This window comes from Doryrhamphus excisus, linkage group LG16 (assembly GCF_037039965.1).
Source record: "Doryrhamphus excisus strain RoL-2023G ecotype Guam linkage group LG16, RoL_Dexc_Guam_v1.1, whole genome shotgun sequence".
NCBI lineage: Eukaryota > Metazoa > Chordata > Actinopteri > Syngnathiformes > Syngnathidae > Doryrhamphus > Doryrhamphus excisus.
Window position 1 is genome coordinate 16,718,584 of NC_136372.1, and position 27,456 is coordinate 16,746,039.

A 27,456-nucleotide genomic window follows, 5' to 3' on the forward strand; every position below is an offset into this window, starting at 1 on the left:
CACATATCGGTACTGTATTGGACCGGTGTCCAGCCAATCACAGGGCACGTATAGACAAACAACCATTCACACTCCTAGCATGTTTTTGGAATGTGGGAGGAAACTGGAGTACCCGGAGAAAACCCACAAATGCATGGGAAGAACATGTAAACGCCACAAAGAGATGGGGAATTGAACTCGGGTCTTCTAGCTGCGAGGCCTGTGTGCAAACCACTCCTCCACCGTGCAGTCAAGTACTACATTTTATAAATAAAAGTTGTGATGGCTGCAGATGACATATCATCAGCGTATGTATATATATATAGGAGGTTACAGCTGGTTTCATCAACACAATCCCTGGTGGTTTGGTACATGAGCAGGATAATTGACCGCTGTTGCCTGTGGCAGGTTAATGTTCAAAACACCCACACACACGCATCGCTGCTCCCGCCCACGACGCACACCGGTCACAGCTTTGGAACGATTTGCTGATTCCTTTCTCCATTTTCATCTTTCCTTTTGGGTTAAATTCTAAAATTCACTCACAAAAAACTTATTAACTAAATAATAAAATTATTTCAGTCTGGATTATATTTTGGATTTTTTTTTTTTTACTATGCTTACATAACACTACTTTTAATTGATCCATAAAATGTTTAATATAAGGCCAAGAGATGGGTTAATGATTGGCAGCTTAGCTCATTTACATGCATTATTTGCTCTGTAGTGTCACATTTAAATATCTATTATATAGGGATGTCCGGTATCGACTTTTTTTTTTTTTGCAAAAAATCGATATTGTCCAACTAATTTTTTATTATTTATTTTATTATTCATTCATTATTTGTATTTATTATTATTATTATTATTTATTTATTTTTATTTTATTTATTTTTACTGATATCGGGCTGATAATTATCAAATATCCTTAATATTATACATTACCTGAAAATACAAATCACTTTTTTTTATTGCATAAAATTGATATGCCGATATTGTCCAACTCATTTTTATTATTTATTTTATTTTATTATTTGTATGTATTATTTTATTTTTATTTATTATTATTATTATTATTTTATTTTAATTTATTTTTTATTTTATTATTTATTTTTGCTGATATCGGGCTGATAATTATCAAACATCCTTAATATTATACATTACCTGAAAATACAAATCACTTATATTTTTTTGTTGCAGAAAACCGATATGCCGATATTGTCCAACTCATTTTTATTATTTATTTTATTTCATTATTAATTTATTATTTGTATTTATTATTTTATTATAAATTTTTATTTTATTATTTATTTTTTTACTGATATCGGGCTGATAATTATCAAACATCCTTAATATTATACATTACCTGAAAATACAAATCACTTATATTGCATTCATTTTGGGGGGTTTTGAGTGTTTTTTGTGCAACAACCACCCATAACAAAAAAAAATTTTTTTTGTTATTCTGAGTTGTCTAAATAAAGTTGAGTGAAATATGAACGGTCAATAAACATAAGCGCTGTGTCGTTTTGAATACTGTAATGTGTCTCTTATGGCGTGTGGCTGTTTCAGTCACAGGAAGTGGAGAGTGTTTCCTGCCCCCCCCCCCCCCCCCCACACACACACACAGACGCTCCGCCCCTCCCTCTCGCGTGACCGCGCTGAGGTGCACGCGCACAGAGGCTCGAGCAGATCCCGAGCTAAAGGTTAGCTAGCAGCGACTTCAAGAAGAAAATGGCGATCACGCAGGACGAATGCCTCTCCTATTAGATGATGCAAAAGCGTTCGATTTATTATTTTTTTTTTAGCCTTACCAGTCGGCTTTCCTCTTCCACTCTGTTGCACTTTATACTTCAATGAGGTGAGTTTTTTTCTTTTTTTTTTTACGGCTCCCCCCCACCCTCTTTTGCGCTCGATGCAGAGCTCATGTAACCTTAGCGGTCGTCGGGATATCATCTACACTGGGGGACTGACTGCTGGAGATAAGTTGTTGTTTAGTTGGCTGCGCTAAGCTAACTCAACTAATCAGCTGTTGTGTTTGCAATTGCAACTAAAATAGCAAATGCATTTACTCCTAAGACTGACAGACGACTCCTAACCCTAAGCATTGCGCGGCAGGTAATATTTAAATGAATTGGAGCGAATGCTAGCTTGATACAGCCTTATTTGTTAGCATTATAAAGCTACTTTTCCGATATATGTATATACTCTGTTATTTAAATTGTGGTATTCGGTGAGAAAAAACTAGCAATGCATTGCATTTGGTGCTTTTTTTTTTAAAAAACGCGACAGCAATTTAATTAGCCGCTTCGCAACATTAGCATGTTAGCAAGTGTTAGCATTAGCCGCTATGCTAATTTAACGACGCAGATTGTTCCGCGGTCAGGCAAGCCGTCTGCTGAGCTTTTATATCGGTTTCCACGTCGTTAACATGTTTCGTAGTCCTCTTTTAGGAATAATTGCAGTCTAAATGTTATTTTATGTTTCCTTTTAAACGATAGAGCGATTATTAACACCCTCTGTCGGTAAAAGGACGGTCATCATCAGATGGTTAGTTCAAGTCCATCCTTGCTTTTGTGCTATGCAAACATGCCATGTTTAAATGGAGGACAAGATACGTGATAAATGTTGTGCAGAGACTCTTAACAAACGCTATTGTAGTCTAGTCCTCGTTGCGCTGGAAAAATACCAGACTGCCGAGGAGCCATGTTGGTTAAGCTGAGAGTCGGCCAACAGCTGAGGAGATAATGGCCGATCAGGACCTGAGCTGCAACTCTGACCTAAACGCACTTTCTCGCCCTTTTTTTTTTCTCTCCATCCGCGTCACTTAGACACCCTGCCAAGCAGAGCAACTTGCTTTCCTACATATTCCAAATAGTCCACACTGCATAATTGCTAATAATTGCTGTACAGTGTTACAGTTTGTTGTTTATTACCATCTGTGAACATCCATTGTAAAGACAATAAAATCCAATGAGTTATTGGCATTTGTACGGTGGATTAGTGGACTTTAGTATGTGAGTTGATTAACCTTATCTGTGTCTCTTTTATAGATTTGGAATTGGAAGCCTTGCCACCAAAGAAACTGAAGCATCTTAACAGGTGTGTGAGAAACATAATAAACGCTAAGCTCATTTTGAAAGTACAGGAAGTCCTTTGTTTTATGATACACTCGTATAAATTATCTGGAAACTTGCATTCAAACGGATTGTAAATACGATACTCGAGAAGTACGCATCTGCCAACCGGGGACACGTTTTGAACCTTGAACATGCTTGTATACGTCACATGATTATGTTCCTGTGTTGACGCACCAGTGCACATACGCTTGCTCCTCCCACTACGGCAACCGTAACGACTGTGATTGGTAATGGTTTAATTTCATTTCAACACGCATCAGATTACAATTGAGTGCATCCCATAATCAGTTCACAGTTCCGCATGTCCAAAAAGGAGTAGGAAGAAGCAAAGCTTATTAAATCCTACCCCTCCATCTGGTACTTTTAGAATCAGTAACTGTTACATTTGTTCACTTCCTGCTTTCCTAATATAATTTTAATTTATTTTAGTTTTATTTAATGTTTTTTTTAACCTAAATTTTTACTTTATTAATTTTTTTGTTCACTTCCTGCTTTCCCAATATAATTTTAATTTATTTTAATTGTATTTAATAATTTTTGTACTTAATTTTATTCATTTTTATTTTTTTATTTCAGAAATAAGGAGTTAGTATGTTCTCTGTAGGCGGCATTATGAATTATCCTGACTGACCTTTTTTGCAGTACATTTAGCGAAGATTGCTTTTGTAGTTATTTACCCCATATTTCCACACAATAAAGAGTGTGGAGTGATTTCTGATTGAGAACAAATTTTGCTTTGTGATTGGTTTGTTTCCCGTGTGTGTCTATACAACTCATTTTAGAAGGGTATACGACACGCTTTCAGATCAACATTTGCAATAGTTCCAGCTTCAATAACATTCCCCTTTTCTCTTTAATTGCCATTGTGACAAAAGGAAGAAGCTGAGAAGTAGCAGACGAGTCGTGGTTGCTTGCTGAGTTGACCCGCCCCTTCCTGAGGAAGAGCTATAAAAGCAGGGGTGTCCAAAGTGCGACACGGAGGCCATTTGCTAACATTAAGATTGAGGGTCTGGAACATGTGGAAGAATATGTAGCTGTGCGTAGCTACACTAAGGATAAAGATCGTATCCCTGAACACGTCATGGCTATGAAATTGACTTTGAACGTGTCGTCGGGATGGTCGTTTTTCGTAAAACCGAGGACCTCCTTGAATTTGTGTGTTTGTGGACGCTGCACGGGCAGCTTGACGCTTATGCAAGCACATGCAGTTCCGTTTGAATTGAATCGGAGGGGTCGGGGTTTGGTCTCGGCCACATTGTGCTGAGCCAGCTTTGCTGTTTTAAATGGCGCAGTGACATGCCCGGGGTCCTGATGGGGGGGTTGTTTGTGTTGAGCTCATTGTGTCTATACAGTTTGTCCACATGCGGCTACACAAAAGCGCTGCTCCGTCCCTCACCTGCATGTGCAAGTTCCCGAAAATGGATGTTTTTATTGTGAATGTGCCTCAACCTGCTAGACGGAGGCACGTATTTGTTGTTGCTAACGTTGGGATAAACGCTACAGTGGAAGCTTAACAATCTCGGATGCTGGTCAGCCTTTAATTTTGAACTAATTGGACTTCACAGGCATTGTTTACGTCACTTTTTTACCCTAGCAACAGTGCCACAAGTGTAAAAAGAAGTTAACTCATAGTGGTATTGTTGATTATTTTGAGGCCTGTCGGTTTAGAGTTGTCACAAAAAACTAAGTTAATTCTTTGCAGCTGTCTGAACTCAGTTCTCGTAACGTTTACTGAGGTTTTGTTCAGGTAGTAAAATAACACCAAGCCAATTGCGTACGAATGTCAACATTAGCCTATTTTTTCCACTCTGTTTGGTAAGATACTTCCTAGTATGGCTTTGTTTTGTTGACGTTAATACAGTCTACAACTGCTGAATATTACGTATAGTACATAATAGTACATTCAACATATATTATTAGTAGGCAGGCTTTTATGCTGGCGATTCAGATACCGATAGCGAATTAATTGTACATTTTTCCACTTTATTTATGAGTCTTGGTCAGTTAGACAATTCCAAAGGGCCCCTGCCAAATTGGTAATTATTTAAAAAAAAAACCTAACATTCAGGCTATATTTGGCCTTTGAGTGAAACCTAATAATAATCATAATAAAAAGAGTTGAAATAAATGTTTGAGCCTTTTTGAGCTACTAGAGGGCCCCTCTGATTGTGTCACCGTCGTAAGGCTCGTCAGATTATGTGTTATGTTCATTAAATAACAGCGCACACCGTGTTTTGAGGACCAGACACATTTGGTACAATGACAAGAGAATAAAGTTGTTCAGTGAAACTTAGTACGTACCTCAAAAACATGGGGTCCGAACAAATGCAAAAACATGTCACTGTGGTAAAAAAAAAAAAACAAAACTCACATTTAGAGTCCAAAGACTACACAGGTAATGCTAGCGAGCTAGCTAGCTAGGTGCTGCAAATGCAAAGTACAGCCAGTCAAAGGGTGTAACCAAAAATGCAAGACTAGTCAAACAAAGAGAGGTTTGATCAGGGAGTCATCAAACACGCTGGCATCGATTTAGCGTAGCCCGTGGCGAGCTCAATACGAGACGCGTCATTTTGCCTACGTGACAGGAGCGTACATGTACTTGCCACCGGACGACATCGTTTTTGTGATCGGCTTTGAAAGGCCTTTGTCGGCATATGCTGACTACATGTTTTGTTTTTGGCAATCAGCTGATATTAATTGGTAGCGGATTAATTATTATTATTAATTATTAGGTAATAAGTGTGGGCATAATTGTCGTAAATGTCTCGACTTTTGTCCAACTATAAACATGTTTTCTACATGTATATCCTTTATCGTAAGGGTTGTCTGCTGCTACCCCTTTAAGAGAAGATAAATGTAATAAAGTGTTAAGGCCAATAATTTCCAATGATTTTTCTATACATTATGCTAATGATATTTAGGCAACGTCCATAATGGCCTACCAAGCAATGAGCTTGTCATTCTTTATGAAAGTAGCTTTTGTTTTCCACGTTCGGCTATAACAATGCTTGCATAATGCACCCATTGTTGAATTTACTTTCGCTTTTGATTAGCTAAAGTTGTCAGGCCTGTTGCTTTTTTTAAATGTATTTGTTTGTAATCCATATCTGCAGTTTTTAACTTCGAAGCGTGTATTTTTCAAGCGAAATACTGCACAGTTATAAATTCCTGTGCTGTTGCAACAGAGCTGCAACGGTGGGCAGGTTGACCATTGGCCCCTCCAGGCAGTAAAACCACACCTTAGAGGCAAGAAAAGAGCATTTGGATGCCGTTGACCTGTGCAAGTTCCAACTAGAATCGAGCCGCTTTTCTTACAGAAGCTCACTTGGCAGTGAACTGTACGGTCATGGGGTGTCTGAAATGCACAACGCTCCTGTGACTGGTCATAATATAGGACAGGGGTCTCAAACATGCAGGACACTAGTTTGAGGCCCCCGCCTTGATATGAAAGTTTAATGTTAGTGCGGTTCGCGCAAGTTTGATATGGATGCTGTATGGTATCATGTACCCAGAAAAAATTATTATGTTTGATTAATGTTCATGTTAAAGGTTAAATAACTGTTAATAGTTATCCTCCCTATCCGTGTGGAAGTGGTGCGTTTTTGGCTATTTAAGTTTAAAGGAAATAACTTGAAGGCTACCGTTTAAGGTCGCTAGCTCTCTAGTTTGCGAGTTAGCATTGCATTAACACTGCATGAAGGCAATCATGGCATTGTCCGACATGACCGAGTGGAAAAACATGAGTGGAAAAAGTCTCTTCTACCATTCAGTGTGGTAGGTTTTAGCCATAGGTTGAGGAGAAATAAATTTGAGTACCTAGCTTGCTCGCTAGCATAAGTGTTGCAATGTAAACACTGAATAATAGGAGTGTAAAAGTGACTATAGGGGTGTTATTTCATGTCTACAGGACTCTAATTATAAAATCCTATTTAGACAGGCATGAAAAAGTTTTCTATGCTTTAACTATCAAAATATTCTGTGTTGTGTACAAATGAACCGCCTTGCTCGTGTAACCATAATTTTTTTTTTTTCATCCCCCTAATTGAGTGACGGCTTTGCATTGAAAGAAGGGGGGGTTCCCAGTGTGGCGCATCTATGAGAACATGCTAATGCAAATTGATGCAAATGATATAGTGCTCCGCATGCAAATTAGCCACGCGACCATCCCCGGCTTTTGTTCTTCCAGCAGCGGGAGAGCCCGGAGTGTGTTTACATGCAGGCATTGATGTCCAATTGCCGTGTTTGGATGCACATGTTGTTTTTATGTAAAGATAAACACTTCCTCAAGGCTATAAATAGAATCAATACTTGTGAGCTCCTTGTAAATTTGGCTTCATTGCTTATGACTCAATACTGGGCGTGAAAACACACACGCCTACAGTTTCTTATGACCGAGTCGTTTTAAAGCATCAGATGTCTGTTTGCTACCGTGTCATAAACCCAAAATAGTTTAGACTTTTTATGCTGTAGTTTATAGCGTTATTTTGTCAGCAGTCACATGTTTTGTGTGTATATTCATACCGCCTATCTTGAACTGATCCATTCATTACAAATGCTGGAACTCATTTCTGGGTTGGTGGAGGTGTCGTTCCGTGGATGGTGTTTGCTGTGGCGGCCATGGTGACCCCCCCCTTGTTTATAGTCTGCCCCCCCGCCCTCCCAAGTCACAAGCAGACTCGCTCACATGTGGAAAAAGTGTTCCTTTCACTTCATTGTTACAAGTCAGTAAATTTTATACCAAGTGATTTTCTCTTGACATGTTGCATTGAGTCTCTTCCTGTGTATGCAGATTAGCGCAATGCTAGCCATCTGCAGCTACAGGAGCAAATTCAATGTCAATATTAGGGCTTTTTTAAAATCAGTCGATGAGTCAAACGATTATTGCTTATTTCATCTGCTGTAAATGTTTGAGTCCACAACTTGACTTTAACTAAAACCCAAAATCAGAGGCCCATGTTTTTTTTGTTTTGCTTTTTTTTTTTACTGCAGGATGAACTTTCTTCTAAAAGCGGTAATATGATAAACAACAAAGGTGTAATTTTTGGAAAATTATTACAAGTTATGAAGATTAAATTAAAAAAACAGAAATGGGAAAAAATACTGAGGGACAAATGACATTTTAGTAATGTAAAGTTGTAGTATTTTTTTTAAATAATGTGAGGTGGCAGTTATAATATGGGAATTTGTTATAATATAAGGAACATTTATAAAGATTTCCAGAATATTTAAATATTTGAAAAATTAAGAAAAAACTGCAAATATAGATAAATATAGACTTCCTTTATTGTCATTGCACAATAACACAGCAGTGAAATTACCAACGAAATGTCGTTGCCTGGCTCCCGTATAATAATAATAATAATGTGCATAATAAATAGATGACATCAAATATGAACAACAATGTACAGCGTAAACAGTGAATTGCACAAATTTAAATAATTTTGAATAAAAAATATGGGGGTGAGAGTCAAAATTCATACTGATAATACATGTTTTCACCTACAGTCATGGAAAACGTTTTCTTCGGTTTATTGATCCATTTTAATGCCTGATACAACGATCAAAATAACTATGTTAATATCAATCATTTAATTACTTCCATCAATAGCTATATAGGATTGCGCTAATATGTATTGTGCATGTTCAAGACAGAATATTAGACAAGGCTTCACAAAGGAGGACACGTTGTGCTGCTGTTTCGTCTCTTTGCGATCAGCAGAGCGATGGAAATGATTATCCGGCGATTAAAAAACACGATGTTAACTATCTGACATTTTGAAGAAACCCAGCAAACTATTCAATGCGCTGCGGTCGAACATGTACGGCTAACCGCTTGCTTGATTGCATTTCTACACAAAAGCTTGCTTTCTTCGGGTGCTGTTTTCAATCGATCACTTTGAATATACATAACTTTGCTTTTGACCTTTTTTTTTTTTTTTTTACTACTACAATGTTGTCCTTTCATCTTTCTGCCGCGCCTCGGAGCCGTCACACAGCCCGACTTGTCTCCCACAATGGAAAAGCACAGCGCGTGCTGAATCGTGGCGTAAACTTGTCCAGATAGTTTCAAGCATCTAAAACGGAAAAACAAAGGACCATATTTACAAGATATTTTTGGAACGCAAATCCCGTTGATCAGTCTGGTGGCGGGTTGGGGATGGGCGGGGTTTCTTGTCGGACGTGTCGTCAATGGATGCATTGTTAATAAAACTGTATATTTCTGAATTTATTTTGATGTAACACTTTGGATGAATATATATTTCTTTAACTTTACTGACTGATCAATAAATACATTAATCCTCCATAGACCTTCTAAACGCCATAGCATTGTGGCTTCATATTATCGCCTATTCCCTTTTCTCTCCTTATGCCCCCAATTGCCTGATTGTTTTATTCCGCCTTGATTTTTCACGACTCTTGGTGCCTCCTTTCCTCCGTCAGCTGTATCTGTTGGGGGGGATGGGATGGATTGTCGGCCCATTCATAACCAGATGCCGTCTGTGGTGTGTGTGTGCTCTCCAGGAGGCCCCCACCATGCTCCGCTCTTGTTGTTGAACCTACAACCATCTGCTGAAGTACTTGATGGTCGGAAAGGAGTGAAGCCGACGAGGAGAGGGGCGGGGGGAGGTGTGGGAACCACGGGAAGGGGGGCGGCGGCGACGACGGCTAAAAAGTTGGAGAAGAATTTACATTTTGATGGCATTGAAGGGCGGCGTAGGGCCCTGATTGAAATGCAGATGGACTGTGAAAACTTTCAGATAACTTAAAATGTTAATCTGAAACTTGTTGTTTTGATTAATCAGCAAAGAAAAATAATTGTTGGCTGAACCCTTAATTTGGATAGCACAGTGGAACACTGGTTAGCATCCATCCATTGGCCTTGAGGGAATCGTAGGGGTAACTTTCTATTCGGGCTGCAACTCCCAATTTTTTTTAGATGATTAATCTGAAACTTGTTGTTTCAATTAATCAGCAAAGAAAAATAATTGTTGGCTGAAGCCTTAATTTGGATAGCGCAGTGGAACGTTGTTAGCATCCATCCACTGGCTGTGAGGGAATCGTGGGGTAACTTTCTATTCAGGCTGCAACTGACAATTTTCTTAGATGATTAATCTGAAACTTGTTGTTTCGATTAATCAGCAAATAAAAATGTTTGCTGAACCCTTAATTTGGATAGCGCAGTGGAACGTTGTTAGCATCCATCCACTGGCTGTGAGGGAGTCGTGGGGTAACTTTCTATTCAGGCTGCAACTGCCAATTTTTTTTAGATGATTAATCTGAAACTTGTTTTGATTAATCAGCAAATAAAAATATGTTGGCTGAACCCTTAATTTGGATAGCGCAGTGGAACGTTGGCTAGCATCCATCCACTGGCTGTGAGGGAATCGTGGGGTAACTTTCTATTCAGGCTGCAACTGACAATTTTCTTAGATGATTAATCTGAAACTTGTTTTGATTAATCAGCAAATAAAAGTGATATGTTGGCTGACCCCTTAATTTGGATAGCGCAGTGGAACGTTGGTTAGCATCCATCCACTGACTGTGAGGGAATCGTGGGGTAACTTTCTATTCGGGCTGCAACTGCCAATTTTTTTTTAGATGATTAATCTGAAACTTGTTTTGATTAATCAGCAAAGAAAATTCTTGTGAAACATGTGAAACATTTTCGGTTTTACGGCATGCATTAATTGGATTTCCATGATTTCTTATGGGTAAGATTTTTGTTAGCATCCGTTTCAGTGCGAGTCGGACCTTCTGGAACAAATTAATGATGCTAACCAAGCTTCTGCTGTACTTTCACATAATGATGGTAACGATGTCCAATAATCGTTGCTAACGACGTGTGTGTGTGTGTGTGTGTGTGTGGTTGCAGCAACCACACACTTTGCATACAAAGTAGAGCGAGAGAGCGAGTGAGTCCACAGGTCACAGGATATTCGAGGTGACCACGACCTGTTCCAAATCAGTGGCCTGCCTCCGCGAGGCACTTTGCTTCTGTTTATACTCTTCTCCGGAGTCATTATTGTTGTTTCGGCCGTCCGTAATGGCTGCATAAAATTGCATGTTTGCAAACAGAATCAACAGAATGCCACGTCGGATCATATGAATGATCCCATCGGACTTGATGACCGAGCTATTGTGATAAAAATCTGTTCTGTTTGAATAGCTGCACACAGAAGACCGCTGTCCCCCAAAATCTGGCTTTACGCTGCTACGAGATGTTACCGCATGTAACATGTCTTTGCAGCGTCGGTGTCTTTTATGTCTGTTTTTAGTGCTGTTGAAATCCCATTAATGGATTAGATGGCAGCCTCTCCTGCAGGCCGAATGGTGCAACCACAGGTACTAGAAGAAACGTCTTGTTGACGATAGTAACCGTTGGTGAGAATGTATCGGTTGCACCAGTGGCTTGCTAGCAACCAATCAATTCACTAGTTGCATACAAGTCCAAAGACATCCCACTATTCAATTGTTGTTTTTATGCTTTTGGTCAAGTAGAAGCGCTCTGTTATCAAGCCAGTCATTCATTTACTCAGTTTGACATTTTCTGATATGCTCAAGTCAAACTCATTGCAATGGAGCACTGCAATTAAGCCTTTTTTTTGGTTGTCCTCCACAAGGAATCCACCCACAGAGGGACTGACTGTGGATGGAAGAGAGCGAGAAACGGAGAGTGTGACAAGGAAGGAGGATAATACACAGAACTGGACAGAAGGTAGAGACCATCTTTTAAAAACGTTTGATTTATTGAACTGACCAGTCACCTTTTTTTTTTATATGACTAAACTCTGCAGTAAAAGCTTCCCTGTTTTCAATAGAAAAGAACCACGAAGAATAAAGTTTCAAACAATAGTATAGTTTGGTTCCTATCTTGCAGTAGGATGTAATGGTGGTGTACTTTGCCTTGTGACCACGTACTGGTTGTCCGTTTTTAATTCCTGTTCCAGTTCCCACTGCTTATGAGCCTACTACTGTTACAACAACCACTGTTGTGTTCAGGTAGAAAGCGCGATAGCCTCTATATGTATCTCTGACTTTCACGTTCAACTTCATTCCGTGCCAGGGGTTTCAGTAGGAAAAACAATTGCAACATCTTTAAATAAATGAATTTAAAGTGTGTATTTGTTGCTGTAACATTGACATATCAAGTACCACCGAGCTACTCCAAACCTGTAAACCCCTCCCATAGTGTGGCGGCCTTAGAAATGTTATCTTCCTCAAACCACACGCATGCACTTGTGACGTTTTTTTAAACACTTGGCAGTGTTTCAACTACTGAAAATGAGATAGTTGGTGCAGAAAAGAGATGGCCCCGTTCTAATGGATCGTAAAAGGTGCTCGTGGACTTGGTGGGCGAGCGCTCGGAGATGTTGTCATAACAGTGCATTTGCTAGGAATCTATTATTGCATTAAATACCCGATTTGTTGCGATTACTAATTTTACTGATATTTGATTAACTTTACCAGTGAAGTCTGACACTACCTCAGACAGAATCTCCATAAAACTGCATGTTTTGGTAGTTTTACAATTACAGTTTTACACATAGAAAACAATTGTAAATGTGAATTTATGATGAATAAAAGGGACAAATATTAAAGATTAAGATATGCCTTTATTCGTCCCTCAGTGGGGAAATTTGCATTGCACGGCAGTAAGAGTACAGAATCAGTTAAGCAGTACAAAATACACAATATATAAAAACAAACAATATAAACACCCCGAGTATTAACAAAATCAACAGTTTTTCCCAGAGTTATATACAAATACAGTATGCAGATAATACGAAACGAGATGAGATATATGACCAGTCTATACACTGAGATTTTGAGTTACGTGAGTTAATATGAGGCATCATGGAGTACTTTACATAGAACTTAGTATATTGCATTTAGAACCCTTAATATTGCACAGTGAATGGAGTATTTAAGGATACTTTTAGCTTAATTGAAGAACAGATTGTTGATCCCGTGTGACAGCGAGAGCAACACGGACACCACCTGTGTGTTTTGCCATGAGCTGTTTTTCGAATCCCATAGTGTTTGTCTGTCTTATCGATCGTGGCTGCAAAAGAACCCAAAATGGAGGCAAAGAAAGTTGCAAATGGCAACAGTTTAACAAGGTGCAAAACTCTATTAAATTCAAGAAATACAGTAACTCATGGCAAAACAGGCAGGGGGTTGTGTGTTGATCTCGCTGCCACATTTTCACGTCTTCAATGAAGTAACCTTAAATGTAACCTTAAATTGATTTATGCATGTGAAATTATGAAAATGTGTTGTGTTAACATCTCTGAGACTTATGACGTAACTGTTTGCAAAGAACTGCCGCTGATGGCGCCACAGATTGGAGACGAGAGTTGACGTCCGGTTCCGGTTTCCATGTATTAGCAAGCTGCTAACAAGGACGTTTTGTGACAAAAAAAAAACATTAACAACACGGTGCAACCGTGTATTATTAACACAACAAGACTTGATATTGTACATTAACTGCAAAAGAAAAATGGGCAAAATGTTCTTTTAACCGAAAAATACGAGAACCCGGTCGTACTCGGAGGTTCCGCCGTGTATTGTTTTAACTTCGGTACGACCATACAGTATCCTTGTCCAACAGGACTGAGCCAACTATGTGGACTCGTGGTTAAGAAGTGCACGGAGTACAAGTTGTACTGCATTCACACACCACTGACTTATCCTGGCTGACCTCGTTGCTTTTTTCATACATGTTCGAAGCTGCAGCTGCATTCCACTCACATCAACCTCAAAGATGGGCTCTTTGTCGCTCCTTTCTACATTCCATTTCCTGCCCCCCCACCTCACCCCACCTCCACATAGGGCACACACACACACACTCTGGTCTTTTTTTAATTGTTTCTGTTCTTTTGTTACCATTTCTTTCTCCTCTGCACTCGGTGTCCGTGTATCTTTGTGCGAGTCCCCCTTCCCAACCTTCTTCTCTTGCCTGTAAGATGATCGCAGCCGTCGTGTTGCTGCCAGCTTTTGGGGCCCATGTGAAAAGCTGCGCTCAGATGAAAGCCGAGGGCAGGGGGGGGGAAGAACAAATCGTACTCTATGTAATTTGAACGAATGCATATCAAAGACGTCGGTCGTATGCGTCACGGGGGAAAGCTGCTCCCCATCAGGTGTCGTGTTGTCTACATGCGCTTTATAGGCTGATTGTTGGAGGTTGGGAGAAGAGGTGCAGTGAAGCTGAGTCAGGACCTAGAGATGTAAACAACTTGATTCCCTGGAAGGGAGCAGTTGTTTTTGTGCTGTGGATAGTTTCTGGAGACTGTTATTCTTTTGATATGTATTTTTTTGTTTTTGTTTTTTTTACAGTTCTGTTTTTGGATTAATTGTCGAGTATGGCTGAGCAGCATGTAGGAGTCTAAATTGTAGATGCTGGCCGTATGCCAACAGGTTCGGTGAGCAGGGAGTAACCAAAGACGGTGCAGACGTCAGTATGCCATGTCAACATGCCTGTGTCTCCTTCTGTAGAAAATCCATAGTACCTATAGGATGACTCGGATCTGCTTCAGCAAAGCAATTTCACAGTTTTAATAACGACCAAAGCATATTATTTGGTACAGAAAATGACAGTAACATAAGTTCCAAACAGTATGATAATGGTTTGATTTCATTTGAACATGCATCAGATTGCAATTGAATGCATCCCATAATCAGTTCCCAGTTCCACATGTCCAAAAGGAGTCGGAAGAAGCAAAGCTTATTAAATCCTACCCCTCCATCTGGTACTTTTACAATCAGTAACTGTTACATTTGTTCACTTCCTGCTTTCCATAATACAGTTTACTTTTACATGTTTCATTTGTTCATTTCCTGCTTTCCATAATACAGTTTACTTTTACAATCAGTAACTGTTACATTTGTTTACTTCCTGCTTTCCATAATACAGTTAAGTTTTTTTTTTTTTTATAAATGTACCTTGCACCGAAGTACGGGGTGATGTGACCATACAATGACATAATGGCTACCATAGTAAGTATCAATATATATGAAATGCTATGGCTTTTTAACTTAGTCCTAGCATATATAAGTGTGTCAAATGTAGTTCTTCCCTGAGATCATATTTCTCCACTCTTGTATAGAAGTATTGGATGACATTTTTAGCTAATTGGTTGTTTTTAGCCTTATGCATTATTTTAGCTCTTTGAAGATTAACTATATCAGCAAGTTGAAGTATTTGTGATTTTAGAAATAAGGAGTTAGTATGTTCTCTTGTAGGCAGCATTATGAATTATCCTTACTAACTTTAAACTTCCTAAAGAATCTTTGTAAAAAAAAATGCATGTTATGACTTAATGCCATCATATTCTAACTTTATTCCCAAAATATTTGTCAAATAAATGACAGATTTAACGTATTTCTTTAAATATTATTTTTTGAAGTACTTTTGAGTTTATTCTTGCAATGTTTCTCATTGGAATAAAAAAAAAATTCTCTGAATATTTTGACTTTATTTTCAAAAAATTACAGCAGCTTTTTTCATTCTTTTTTTTTTAATAACTAGTAACTATTTCAACTTTTTATGACTTTATTTGCATAATATTTTGACATTTTCACAGCCTAAATTTCTTTGTTTTGTTTCTCAAAGAATTCCCATTTCAGAAAAACATTACATATTTGTTCTTTAATATTTAAACTTGTGGTGCGTTATTTTTTTCATAATGACGTATAAAATGACTGCTGAGTTGTCTTTTTAATATTCTAGAAATAAGGAGTTAGTATGTATCTCTGGCGGAGTATCTTTAAAGGACAGTACGTTGTTATGACATTATGAATTATCCTTACTGACCGAAGTACGACATGTGAATACTTTTGTTTGTTGTGAACATTTAGGTTGTTTTGTTTGCGTATTGCATTGACCAGCGAAGTGAACGGTTTATAAGTTTATAAATAGACCCGTGTCCTGCTGCAGCAGGCAGGAAGACACACATTCTAACCTCCTTTAGAAAAGGTCAGGAGAGTGGTCCACACACACTAGCTGTCAAATACACTGGTCCACTTTGACCGAAGGCTGCCTGTGTCACACTCGTTATTGATTCTCTGTTCGATGGGCCTCATAAGAGACTGTAGTATCATTTGACAGTATGACTTGACCAAAAAAAGGGATTTACTGTGTATTTTATTGACCCCAAATTTACATATACCGCGCTGGTTTACCATAATAGATTTTTTTTCTGCAATATAAAATTTGCATGTCCATTGTTGTCGTTCTAAGCTGTACTATCAATGTTCCTAGTTATTATCCAATATCTGATATACCGTTCTTTTATTTTTCCTCAGGACCGGTAAGAAGCAAAGTCCAGGGAAAAAAGTCCTAAATCCACACTGCATTGCCCTTCCCAAATACACACAAAAACACACATTAAGTCGTCAGCAATGCCAAGGGGGCCTGATCAGCCAGCTGCCCGCTCTGAACAACCCGGCCTCTTCACCCCAGACCCTTGAGGCCGTACCCGCTAAGAAGTCCGCTACTCCCTCGTCAACCTGGGAACCAGAGGAAACCAGTTCTCCATTCAGCCCGGGGAGGCACTCAAGCCCATTCAGGAGCTGCAGCCGTGTGCTAGCCTCGCAGGTAGGCTTTGCAAAAACTTTGATCCGACCGTCCAGGCATTCTTGACGCATTCTCGATTAATGTTCTTTGCACCTACTACGATGATATAATGGTGTATGGTTCTATAAAAAGCTGTGTGCTGCAACTAACAATTATTTTTAGTCGATTAATCTGAAGCTTGAGGTTTTGATTAATCGAGTAATCAGTTAACACAAGCAGTGGTTTGGTCGTCAGCATAACAGAAAACAGGCACAAATGTCCATCACAAAAACTGTTCACATTTGGGACTAAAATTAGAATAGTTCAATAATGAAATAATAGAGTACCGTAATTTCCGGACTATAGAGCGCACCCACTACATTTTTAGAGGAAAACCGATTTTGTACATACCCAAGCCGCACCTGTATATAAGCCGCATGTGCCCACATTAAAACATGTAAACATATTTACAAAGCAAGACGGTACACAGAGAGAGTTTTCATAGTTTTAATAATATAACTTAATAATAATAAACTTTAATAATATAGCTTTTTTCGTCTTTTTTTTTTTTTTTTTTTTTTTTACATTGCTCCAGTTTTTCCAGCATCTCACCATCGATTTGTTTATGCTACTTTTAATTTTATGCATTTATTCCACCGGTCTTAATCTTACCTTTTCTACTCGAGAGCCCCTGGCGGCCGTTAGAAAAATTACATAAATTGGCCGCATCACTGAATAAGCCGCAGGGTTGAAAGTTTGGGGGAAAAAAGTAGCAGCTTATAGTCCGGAATTTACGGTACTTTTCAGTGCATTGGATAATTCACTAATGATTGGTTCATTTAATACAATTAATTAGAGCAACCCGACACCTAAGCCGTGCCCAAAAGGATTCTTGACAATTACGACCAGAATTGTTTTTATTAGTTGTGCGGCCGAGCTAAGACGCTAATTGTTAACACTATGCGGTGTAATTTTTTTTAGTACACATCTGCAACCGGTAATTAAGGCTGCGCATCTGGCTGGATCCGTCTATTAACACTCCTTTCAGCTCCTCCGACTCCTGTTTGCTCGTTTCTTATTTAATTCTGTCTCCTCTTTTCACGCTTTATCTCCCTTTTTTTTTGTCGTCCTCAGCCAAAGTTCTGTCTTAACTCTGTTTGACAGCCTTTCCTCTCTCTCTCTCTCTCTTTTTCCAGGCATGGCTCCCATTCGGGATTCCGTCAGCCATTCCCCTAATCAAACAGGTGACTACACATTGCCTTTCGTCTTCTATTTCTCTGTATTTCCTCTTTTTTTTTTTTAAGCGTTTCGGCCTTTTTTTGCTTCGCACTCGGTCTCTTTCCTGACCTCGAATGATACATTTCTCTCATGGCGTATCAGAGAGATTGTCAAGGATGAATGAAGGGAAGTTGGATTGAAACGGCACAAAAAAAGAGACTTGGCAACAGAACACAATAAGCAAGCAAGCGAGCGAGCGAGTGAGCCTTTGGCAGTCATCTATTAGAAAGTGAGATGTATGTGATGGCTGCCAGTTGGTGGGAGGTACGCTTGAAAAAAATAATAGTAATAAAGCGATAGTAAATGTAGCCGAAGACTGTATGTGACTCAAGATTGAAGACGGACTTGGCAGCCTCGTAACATAAAACGAGCCAGTTCGCTGCAAATGGCTTGTTTTGGACAACTGAAAGCTGGTATCATAGAATCAAAAACGGTCTGCAAATGTTCTCTGTGAGTCATTAAAGTTTTAGATTATAGACATTCTCAGCCAATAAATATCTTAAGGTGTTTATGTAAATATTTATGAAAAAAATACTGATTTTCAGACTTAATCCCGAAGTCACTATCGCTGTCTCTCTTCTTCACTCATCTTCATTTCCCACTTTTGGCTTTGCTTAAGTGAATTCATAGTTTCTAGCATGTTTGTGCTTTTTGCTCCGGCTGTGGTGACAAAATAGCGACAGCCGTGTCCAATTGGACAGATAAAGTTTGGCGGAAATAATTGTTTATTAATGGTCACTTTCAATCAGACCCATGTTTGTATGATGGACAGAAGGTGTTACAAAAGTGGATACCACGGCTCGACAATAACGATGTACCGATGCCCCGGGGCAAGTTCAAACAAAATTCGGTCAAGTAAATCCAATCAGTGATAGAAGTGCACAGAAGAGTTTTTTTTTTAAAGCGGTTCTTGTTGGGTGTTGGGTAAAACACGGACTGCGTAATTCCAGTGGTAATTTGCAAAGCATGGACCAATCAGGACCGTTTATTTAAACCAATCAGCGATTGTTTGACTACAAAAACATCTATCATGGCGTCCCTGCAACTTGTGAAGGAAAACACCAAAAAGTGATGAACCGGTGCCTCCTAAACTAGTATTTTTTTATTAGCGGCAGCAAATCAAATGATGGCACAGGTGAGTGAATCCCATTGCTGTGACAATTTGAAGCGGTCACAATGAAACACCACCGATTTAGATCCAATACCAAAGTGCTGATTTTGCACAAGCTACAAAATCTAGCGCTTCCATTTCTCTGTGTATTTTTCCTCACCTTTTGCTTCACAAATTATTGTTTGACGATTGAGCATTTTTTTTTCTGGATTAAAAACGCTTTACTAGTACACAAATGTGTCTATTCAATAATGTTTCATTGTGGTGCACAACTTATAAATATCACTGCTTACTACGACGACGAATTGTAAGGTAGTATGGCGTGCCATGTTAACATACATCTCCATAATTTGATCTATTTAATCATGATTTATGTAGGAAAACAACCACAAGAAATGATAACCATGTAATCTTTGAGATTCTCATGTGATGCCACAAAAATTAGATATCATATCATTATGGCAGTCTTTTCATTTTACATGGGGCAATTTTGGGCAAGTAGTTCTCACCTTAAGGATTCCTCATGGGCAAGTCATTTTTGTTTTTAATGTAGAGCCCTGGATACTTTGTAACATTATATATCTCTTGTGTTTGCTTCAAGGTCTGGAACACCCTGGCTTGGACTCTCAGTATGAGCCCTCTCCCTGGTCTTCTGGTTCTCCCTGCAGTAGCGACGGCAACAGCAACTGGGGAAAAGTGCTAGTGGACGGAAGCACAGACAAAGCCAACAACCCCTCCTCGACTAATTCTTCTGTCTGGCCCCCTTCCTCTTCGTCCTTCTCTTGTTCCTCTTCTTCCTCCGGCTGTGGATCCGGATCAGACCCCGAGTTGGCGTCAGAATGCATGGACGCGGACTCTAGCCCCTCGACTGGCTCAGAGAAAAACTTCGGGGCGATCGCTGCGACAGCTGGGATGATGTCAGCAAATGCGTCGTCCTCGGCGTCCTCTCCGACGTTCACTCCCTCCTCCGCCATGATGGTTGGTGTCTCGCTGAACGGAGACAGCAACGGCAATAGTCGTCAGGTCAACGGAGGACTCGGAACAATCTGTGGTGCAAATAACGGAAATAGCAACATGACCGGACCCCCGCACTTGTCTGCGGCTGGGTCCGGCGGTATTGACAGCAATAACATGGGTAACCATAACAAGCTTGTTAATAACAGCAGCGTTTGGGGCACCCAGCCAGGCAACACCATCATGACTTCCAGCGGAAGCACGACCTACATGAATGGAGACTCGACTCCAAACACCATACACCCAAATGCCAACCACGGTGCCTGGTCGCAGAATCCAAGCCCAAGCCCGTTGTCCCAGGGCCAACGGCCTCCACAGCCTCAGGGGATGAATTCAAAACTGGGTATCGCGCCCCAACAGGGCCCCTCGCTGGGCTGGGGTGGCATGGCAGCTCCAGACAACGGCGGTATGATGGAAGACACGGAGGTGAATCACGGTACATCAAGCGGCAACGTGTTAGGAAGCGGCAACAGCGGAAACGGTGGCCTGCAGCCCGCCAACCTTAACACTGAATCAAATGGACCAAATAACACTATAACGATGAATACTACTACTTCTACTACTACTACTACTAACGCAACAATGACCTCGAGCCCACCAAACTCCATCGCCTCACCCCAGATGAGCGGCGAATGTTCCTGGGGTTCCATTGGAGGCGGGAGCGGTGGTCTGCTGCCCAATGGAAACACTTCATCAGCACCCCAGCATCCCCAAGGAGAGACGGGGCGCCCCGGAACTTTCGGCACGCCTTGGGATGCGTCTACCTGCTTCGGAGATAAGGGCCCCCCGAATTTAGACACTGTGAACCCACAAAGCGGGAACTCCCAAATGTCCTCTACTGCTGCTTTTAAGAGTAATAATAACCACCACAGCGCTGGCGCACCGCGCTGGGATCAAGGGCCGGCCGGTAACCCGAATCAGTGGGGTGGGGGCGTCGGTTCAAATCAAATCCCGGGATCCACAGGAACTGTAAACCAAACTGCAATGGGCTCCAGCTTAGGGGTACCTCGCCCTTGGGGAAGCAGCGCATCTTCCTCCTCCTCGTCCTCGTCGACATCCACCAAGATGTCCGCCGCAGAGTGGGGAACAAGCCACGCCGGCAACCCCTCGGATGCTGAAAGTCACAAAGGAAGCGCCGCGAACAACGGCTGGAAAAGCCTAGAGGACGACGCCATGGGCATGGGCGCCGGAGGACCCGGAAGTGCAAGCCTGGCAGGTGTGACAGGAGGCTGGGGTCGCTCTGGAGGAAGCGAGGGAAGCGGCGAGAGCTCTGGAGGCCAGTCCAGCTCAGACAGAGAGGGCAGCCTCTCCAAGGGAGGGAACCGAAGAAAAGCCAACAGCGCACCGTTCGCACCCGTTCCGAGTCGAACCGATGTGGATCCGAGGGTCCTATCAAACACTGGATGGGGACAAACGCCCATACGACAGAACACCGCCTGGGATGTCAATCCCCCTTCCAACAGTCAGCCCCCGGCTCCCAGATCAGATGAAAGAAAGCATAGCTCCGGCTGGGGAACAGGAGTACCGACACAGGCAACTCCCGGCCAGACCTCCGGAGGTTCCGGCTGGGGAAGCGGCCCAGGTTGCGCAGGCTCGGACACAGGAAGCACTGGTTGGGGGGATCAGAGATCAAATTCCGGGTGGGATAACAAGGGCCCAGCGAGTGGAGGTGGCTGGGATGATGGATCCGGTTACAAAGGCGGCAACATCAGCAAAGATGAAAGGTAATTAATGTTTTATAATAATAGCTTTATATAAACATTACAATGTTTTGAGTTTATGTGGTTCATTATTCTCCCCTCTTCCAGATCCAATACTTGGACTAATGCGCCCAAACCGCAGCAGAGCTGGGCCTCCAACAGTGGAAATGGAGACGAAAGCTGGGGCAATGGCGGCGATGGTCCCAGAGCGGGTTCTAACAACCACTGGGGAGACTCCCACAAAGGGGCTGGTTCAGTAGGCTGGGATAGCGACAGCGACCGCTCTGGTTCTGGATGCTGGAGCGAACCGGGTCGGACCAACACCAACACCAGCAGCAGTAACACCTGGGGGGGAAGCGGAGGATCCAATACTCCAGACCAGAGCACTCCGAACCCTGGCTCTAATTGGGGCGACCCTGTCCACAAATCTAACCTTCAAAATAAGAGCCAGAGCTGGGGGGAGCCGGCGAAGAATCAGCAGGGTGCCCAGAACTGGGGAGAGTCCACTTCGAAGTCCTCTCATGCTTCCAGCGAGTGGGGGAAAGGTCCGGACTCCAACATGTCACGGGGCAACAACAAGCCTACAGGTCAGTGAATATACTGTGCATACTAAAACAGATATGAGATACATTAAAGCACATGGTCATGTGACTTTCCTTGCTCAAGGGAATGTTGTCATCTCTCCAGCAACTGTACTAACTAGCACCGCCGTCTCAAGTCTTCATCCTGGTCTTTCATTTTTGGAGATGTAATGAACTACGATAGATAAATTGGTGTGATTCTGTCATCAGGCTGGTTGGGTGGTCCCATCCCCACAGTGGGTCCGAAGGACGAAGCAGCAACTGGCTGGGAGGAGCCGTCCCCAGAGTCCATCCGTCGAAGGATGGAGATTGATGATGGAACAGCAGCTTGGGGAGATCCTGGTGAGGACGCCCTGCAGTCGACGCACGGTGCTCACTATCCAACTTCGCTATCTCATTTTCACCGTCTTGCCAGGTAAATACAATGGCGGATCCGTGAACATGTGGAACAGAACGAGCCAGTCAGACCAGGACGGCACGAGCCCGTCGTCTCAACACCCGTCGCATAGCTCGACACATTCTTCTCAGCCGATGCAGACTCACGGCCAAGACAAAAGTGGCAGTTCTGGTAAGTCGGGTTACGTATTGCTGCAAATTCTTTGTTGCATTGCATTTTTTAATGCAATGCAATGATGTTCCAGCTGTTTATTTGTGTTGACCAATTTGTCGCATGGGTGATTGTAACACCGGGGTCTCAAACACGCGGGGCCCGCAGGACACTAGTTTGAGGACCCCGCCTTGATATGAAAGTTTAATGTTAGTGCGGCCCGCGCAAGTTTGATATGGATGTTGTATGGTATCATGTACCCAGGAAAAAATATTACGTTTGATTAATGTTCATGTTAAAGGTTAAATAACTGTTAATAGTTATCCTCCCTATCCGTGTGGAAGTGGTGAGTATTTGGGTTTGATATGGATGCTGTATGGTATCATGTACCCAGAAAAAAATATTACGTTTCATTAATGTTCATGTTAAAGGTGAAATAACAGTTAATAGTTATCCTCCCTATCCGTGTGGAAGTGGTAAGTTTTTGGGTTTGATATGGATGCTGTATGATATCATGTACACAGAAAAAAATATTACGTTTGATTAATGTTCATGTTAAAGGTTAAATAACTGTTAATAGTTATCCTCCCTATCCGTGTGGAAGTGGTGAGTATTTGGGTTTGATATGGATGCTGTATGGTATCATGTACCCAGAAAAAAATATTACGTTTCATTAATGTTCATGTTAAAGGTGAAATAACAGTTAATAGTTATCCTCCCTATCCGTGTGGAAGTGGTAAGTTTTTGGGTTTGATATGGATGCTGTATGGTATCATGTACCCAGAAAAAAATATTACATTTGATTAATGTTCATGTTAAATGTTAAATAACTGTTAATAGTTATCCTCCCTATCCGTGTGGAAGTGGTAAGTTTTTGGCCTTTTTAAGTTTAAAGGAAATAACTTGAAGGCTACCGTTTAGGTCGCTAGCTCTCTAGTTTGCGAGTTAGCATGTGTCTCAAGACCCTGCAGTTGCGCAATATGTTGTAAATAAAAAGAGTATAAATGTGACTATAGTCGTGTTTTGTCATGTCTACAGGGCTCTAATAAGGGTTTGTTCATTTTAATCTGAAAAAAATAATTAGTCTACCCACCAACTATATGTGGTTTCTTAAGTTTTTATTATTTACCGTTTTATTATTATATTTATTTATTACTGATTGATTTTCTTTATTCTTGATTTGTTTATTTATTTTCATTTTATTTTGTGTAGAAAAATACAAAATTGTGTACAAAATTGGAACCAAAGCAAAGTTAAAAAAATTTGTTTTTTTTTGGAAAACCTGATGCGGCCCAGTCTCACCCAGACCCGTGTTCCAGTGGCCCCCCAGTAAATTGAGTTTGAGACCCCTGCTGTAACATCTTATTTTGGGTTATGCATCATAATCACTTTCATTTTAACAAGTGTGGAGTCTCACCATTGCAAGCCGGGTAATCTTATAGGCAAACATAACCTCCAATAAACGTAGAACTAATATTGAAATAGCGAAATGGGGCTGATATGGACGTGTCCGTGCAAGCCTTTGTCCCTCTTCTTGTAATAGTCCAAAAATATGTCTCCCTCTGAGAAATATGATCTTCAAGGATTCACTTTCGTACTGTTGCGACATGAGGAGTTCTATAGAAAACCATAGTTTGCTCAGAAGCACAGACTAAGATCTAAGATGTGCACACACACACAGCTATTGTTATTCCTGCAATGTTGGGAGCTTTTTGCCAATGTGGTTGAGTCATCCCTCAAGAATGCTAATAGCATGGATGAATCCCCCCCCCCCCCCCCCCCACCGCTTCTTCTCCTTTTTATTAGCCTCTTTTGCCTTTTTCTTTCTATGACTTGCCAATTGGGCCGGCAATAGAAAGCCAGACTTTTGTTCGGGCTGTGAGACAGACAGGAAAGACTAGTGGAGGAGGTCGTGTTATTTGCAAATGGGGAACGGTTTCTGTGGAAAAAGCTGGAGAAAGTGAAGGAGACTAGAGGGAGGGGGCGGGGCTGTTGGGGTTATACGGGGACTCTGTCTAGTGAGCTAACTGGAGCAGCAAAGTGGATAATGAGGAAGTTTGTGAGCCAACTCGGGAGCTACTATGATGGGGGAAATATACTGTTATGAATCCATGGGAATGGAAATACATTGATTACTATGGCCAGCTTTTTGTTGTTTGTTTTTGTTGTTAAATTCAGCATGTCACTGTGTTGCAATCAGGTCAGTACTATGGCTGTGACTAGTTTGCAGATGAAAAAAAAAAAAAGTAAATTGGCCAAGTTGTGCAGCTTTCATTTGATGTTTGGTGCATCTTTTGGGTATTTCCATCTTTTTGTGCAAATAAATAAAAACACGCACAAGTTGGCCAATACGTCGGCCTCGTCTTTCATGCATTTCTATAAGCTGACCGTGACGCATGCACATTTTGTGTGGGACTCGGGGAACCTCGGGCCGCCCTATCATTTGTCCTATTTTTACCTAGAGGTATCCTTGGCATCTCCCCAAACATGTCCGGCGGTCGGAGAGAGCAGCAGGGCTCATCGCTCAACTCTAACACACTCCGAACCTCATCCATACACTCGTATGACGAGCGTTAGCATCGCAAATGACAGCGTTGATTAGCTACAGGGACATTATTTGCTTTTGAGCAGGGGTCTCAAACACATGTGGCCCGCAGGACACTAGTTTGAGGCCCCCGCCTTGATATGAAAGTTTAATGTTAGTGCGGCCCGTGCAACTTTGATATGGATGCTGTATGGTATCATGTACACAGAAAAAATTATTACGTTTGATTAATGTTCATGTTAAAGGTTAAATAACTGTTAATAGTTATCCTCCCTATCCGTGTGGAAGTGGTAAGTTTTTGGGTTTGATATGGATGCTGTATGGTATCATGTACCCAGAAAAAATTATTACGTTTGATTAATGTTCATGTTAAAGGTTAAATAACTGTTAATAGTTATCCTCCCTATCCGTGTGGAAGTGGTAAGTTTTTGGGTTTGATATGGATGCTGTATGGTATCATGTACACAGAAAAAATTATTACGTTTGATTAATGTTCATGTTAAAGGTTAAATAACTTAATAGTTATCCTCTCCATCCGTGTGGAAGTGGTAAGTTTTTGGCCTTTTTAAGTTTAAAGGAAATAACTTGGAGGCTACCGTTTAGGTCGCTAGCTGTCTAGTTTGCGAGTTAGCATGTGTCTCAAGACCCTGCAGTTGCGCAATATGTTGTAAAATAAAAAGAGTATAAATGTGACTATAGTCGTGTTTTGTCATGTCTACAGGGCTCTAATAATGCTTTGTTCATTTTAATCTGAAAACAAATAATTAGTCTACCCACCAACTATATGTGGTTTCTTAAGTTTTTATTATTTGCCGTTTTATTATATTTATTTATTACAGATTGATTGATTTTCTTTATTCTTGATTTATTTATTTTTCATCTTATTTTGTGTAGAAAAATAAAACATTCCACTGTTCTCAAATATGTTATCAGAGCTTTTCTTGTAGAAAATCGAAACCAAAGCAAAGTTTATTCATTTTTCTGTTTTTAATAAATGCGTTTTTTTTTTTTTTTTTTTTTTTTGGAAAACCTGATGCGGCCCAGTCTCGCCCAGACCGTAGCTCCAGTGGCCCCCAAGTAAATTGAGTTTGAGACCCCTGCTTTTGAGGGTGTGAATGTGAATTGCTGAACTCTCTGAATGTTGTGTGAAATATGAAATATGTTTGTGTGTATCCTTCAGGTTGGGGTGAGCCTTACCCCCCGCAGAAGGAGTCCTCAACATGGGGCGAACCCGCTTCTGCGCCGCCTGTTACAGTCGACAATGGAACATCTGCCTGGGGGAAGCCAGTGGACAGTAACTCCGGCTGGGAGGAACCCACCCGGGATAACAGAGAACCAGCATCTGGATGGGGAGGGCGCCATAAGTCCGGTAGGTCTGCACAGATAGTTGATAGTTGAACTTGCCGAGTTGAATCTTTTATATTTGAGCTTTTTGCCTTCACTCCTCAGTAGGTCTCGGTTCCAAGCCGATGGAGACCTGGTGCGGCGAGGATGTGTCTATGAGTAACAGTTGGGACCAGGAAGAGGAAGTAGAGATTGGCATGTGGACCAACAACCCGCAGGACAACAGGTCACATGACCACAACACCTGGAACTACAAGCATAGAGGATCCAATAAGGTTTGTTTATATTAATTAATACGGTTTTGTGGTTTAATACAGCCTATTAGTTAAAAAAAACTATATTTAAGCAAATTTTACAGTATGTATTTTTGCTGAAATTATGTATTTTCAAAAATCAAAATGGCGAAATCATGTAAAACAAATATAACACATTCAAAGACTTTTATTACAGGTTTGAATTATGTAATAACGTCACTTGGCCTCCATTGCACCAGAACACACTTTTTTTGTCTTAAATGGCTTATTTTGCTCTTATGTCTCCTATATGGAGTAGTATGTGTGTAAAGGTGACTATAGGGGTGCTATTTAAAGTCTGCAGCGCTCTAATAATATAAAAAATATATGTGGAAGATTCACTTACCGTGATCGGGTATGGACCAAATT

At 40.9% G+C, this 27,456-nt stretch overlaps 1 protein-coding gene across 5 annotated transcripts in view; it reads left to right on the top strand.

Moving 5' to 3' along the window:
* Positions 1 to 1,641: 1,641 nt before the first annotated feature.
* Positions 1,642 to 27,456, top strand: part of LOC131102972 (trinucleotide repeat-containing gene 6A protein-like) — a 39,458-nt gene continuing 13,643 nt past the window's right edge. The window contains exons 1-11 of one of the 5 annotated variants that reach the window (XM_058048715.2): positions 1,642 to 1,840; positions 3,033 to 3,081; positions 11,741 to 11,835; positions 16,425 to 16,716; positions 17,871 to 17,918; positions 19,665 to 21,801; positions 21,886 to 22,364; positions 22,569 to 22,700; positions 22,774 to 22,926; positions 26,631 to 26,819; positions 26,900 to 27,069. In XM_058048715.2, the coding sequence (XP_057904698.2) occupies positions 17,873 to 17,918; positions 19,665 to 21,801; positions 21,886 to 22,364; positions 22,569 to 22,700; positions 22,774 to 22,926; positions 26,631 to 26,819; positions 26,900 to 27,069 (3,306 nt within the window). In that variant the 5' untranslated portion in view covers positions 1,642 to 1,840; positions 3,033 to 3,081; positions 11,741 to 11,835; positions 16,425 to 16,716; positions 17,871 to 17,872. Of the gene's footprint in view, positions 1,841 to 1,926; positions 2,098 to 3,032; positions 3,082 to 11,740; positions 11,836 to 16,424; positions 16,717 to 17,870; positions 17,919 to 19,664; positions 21,802 to 21,885; positions 22,365 to 22,568; positions 22,701 to 22,773; positions 22,927 to 26,630; positions 26,820 to 26,899; positions 27,070 to 27,456 lie in introns of those variants that run through there. The other 4 variants (XM_058048714.2, XM_058048712.2, XM_058048713.2 and 1 more) reach the window with 4 other exon arrangements.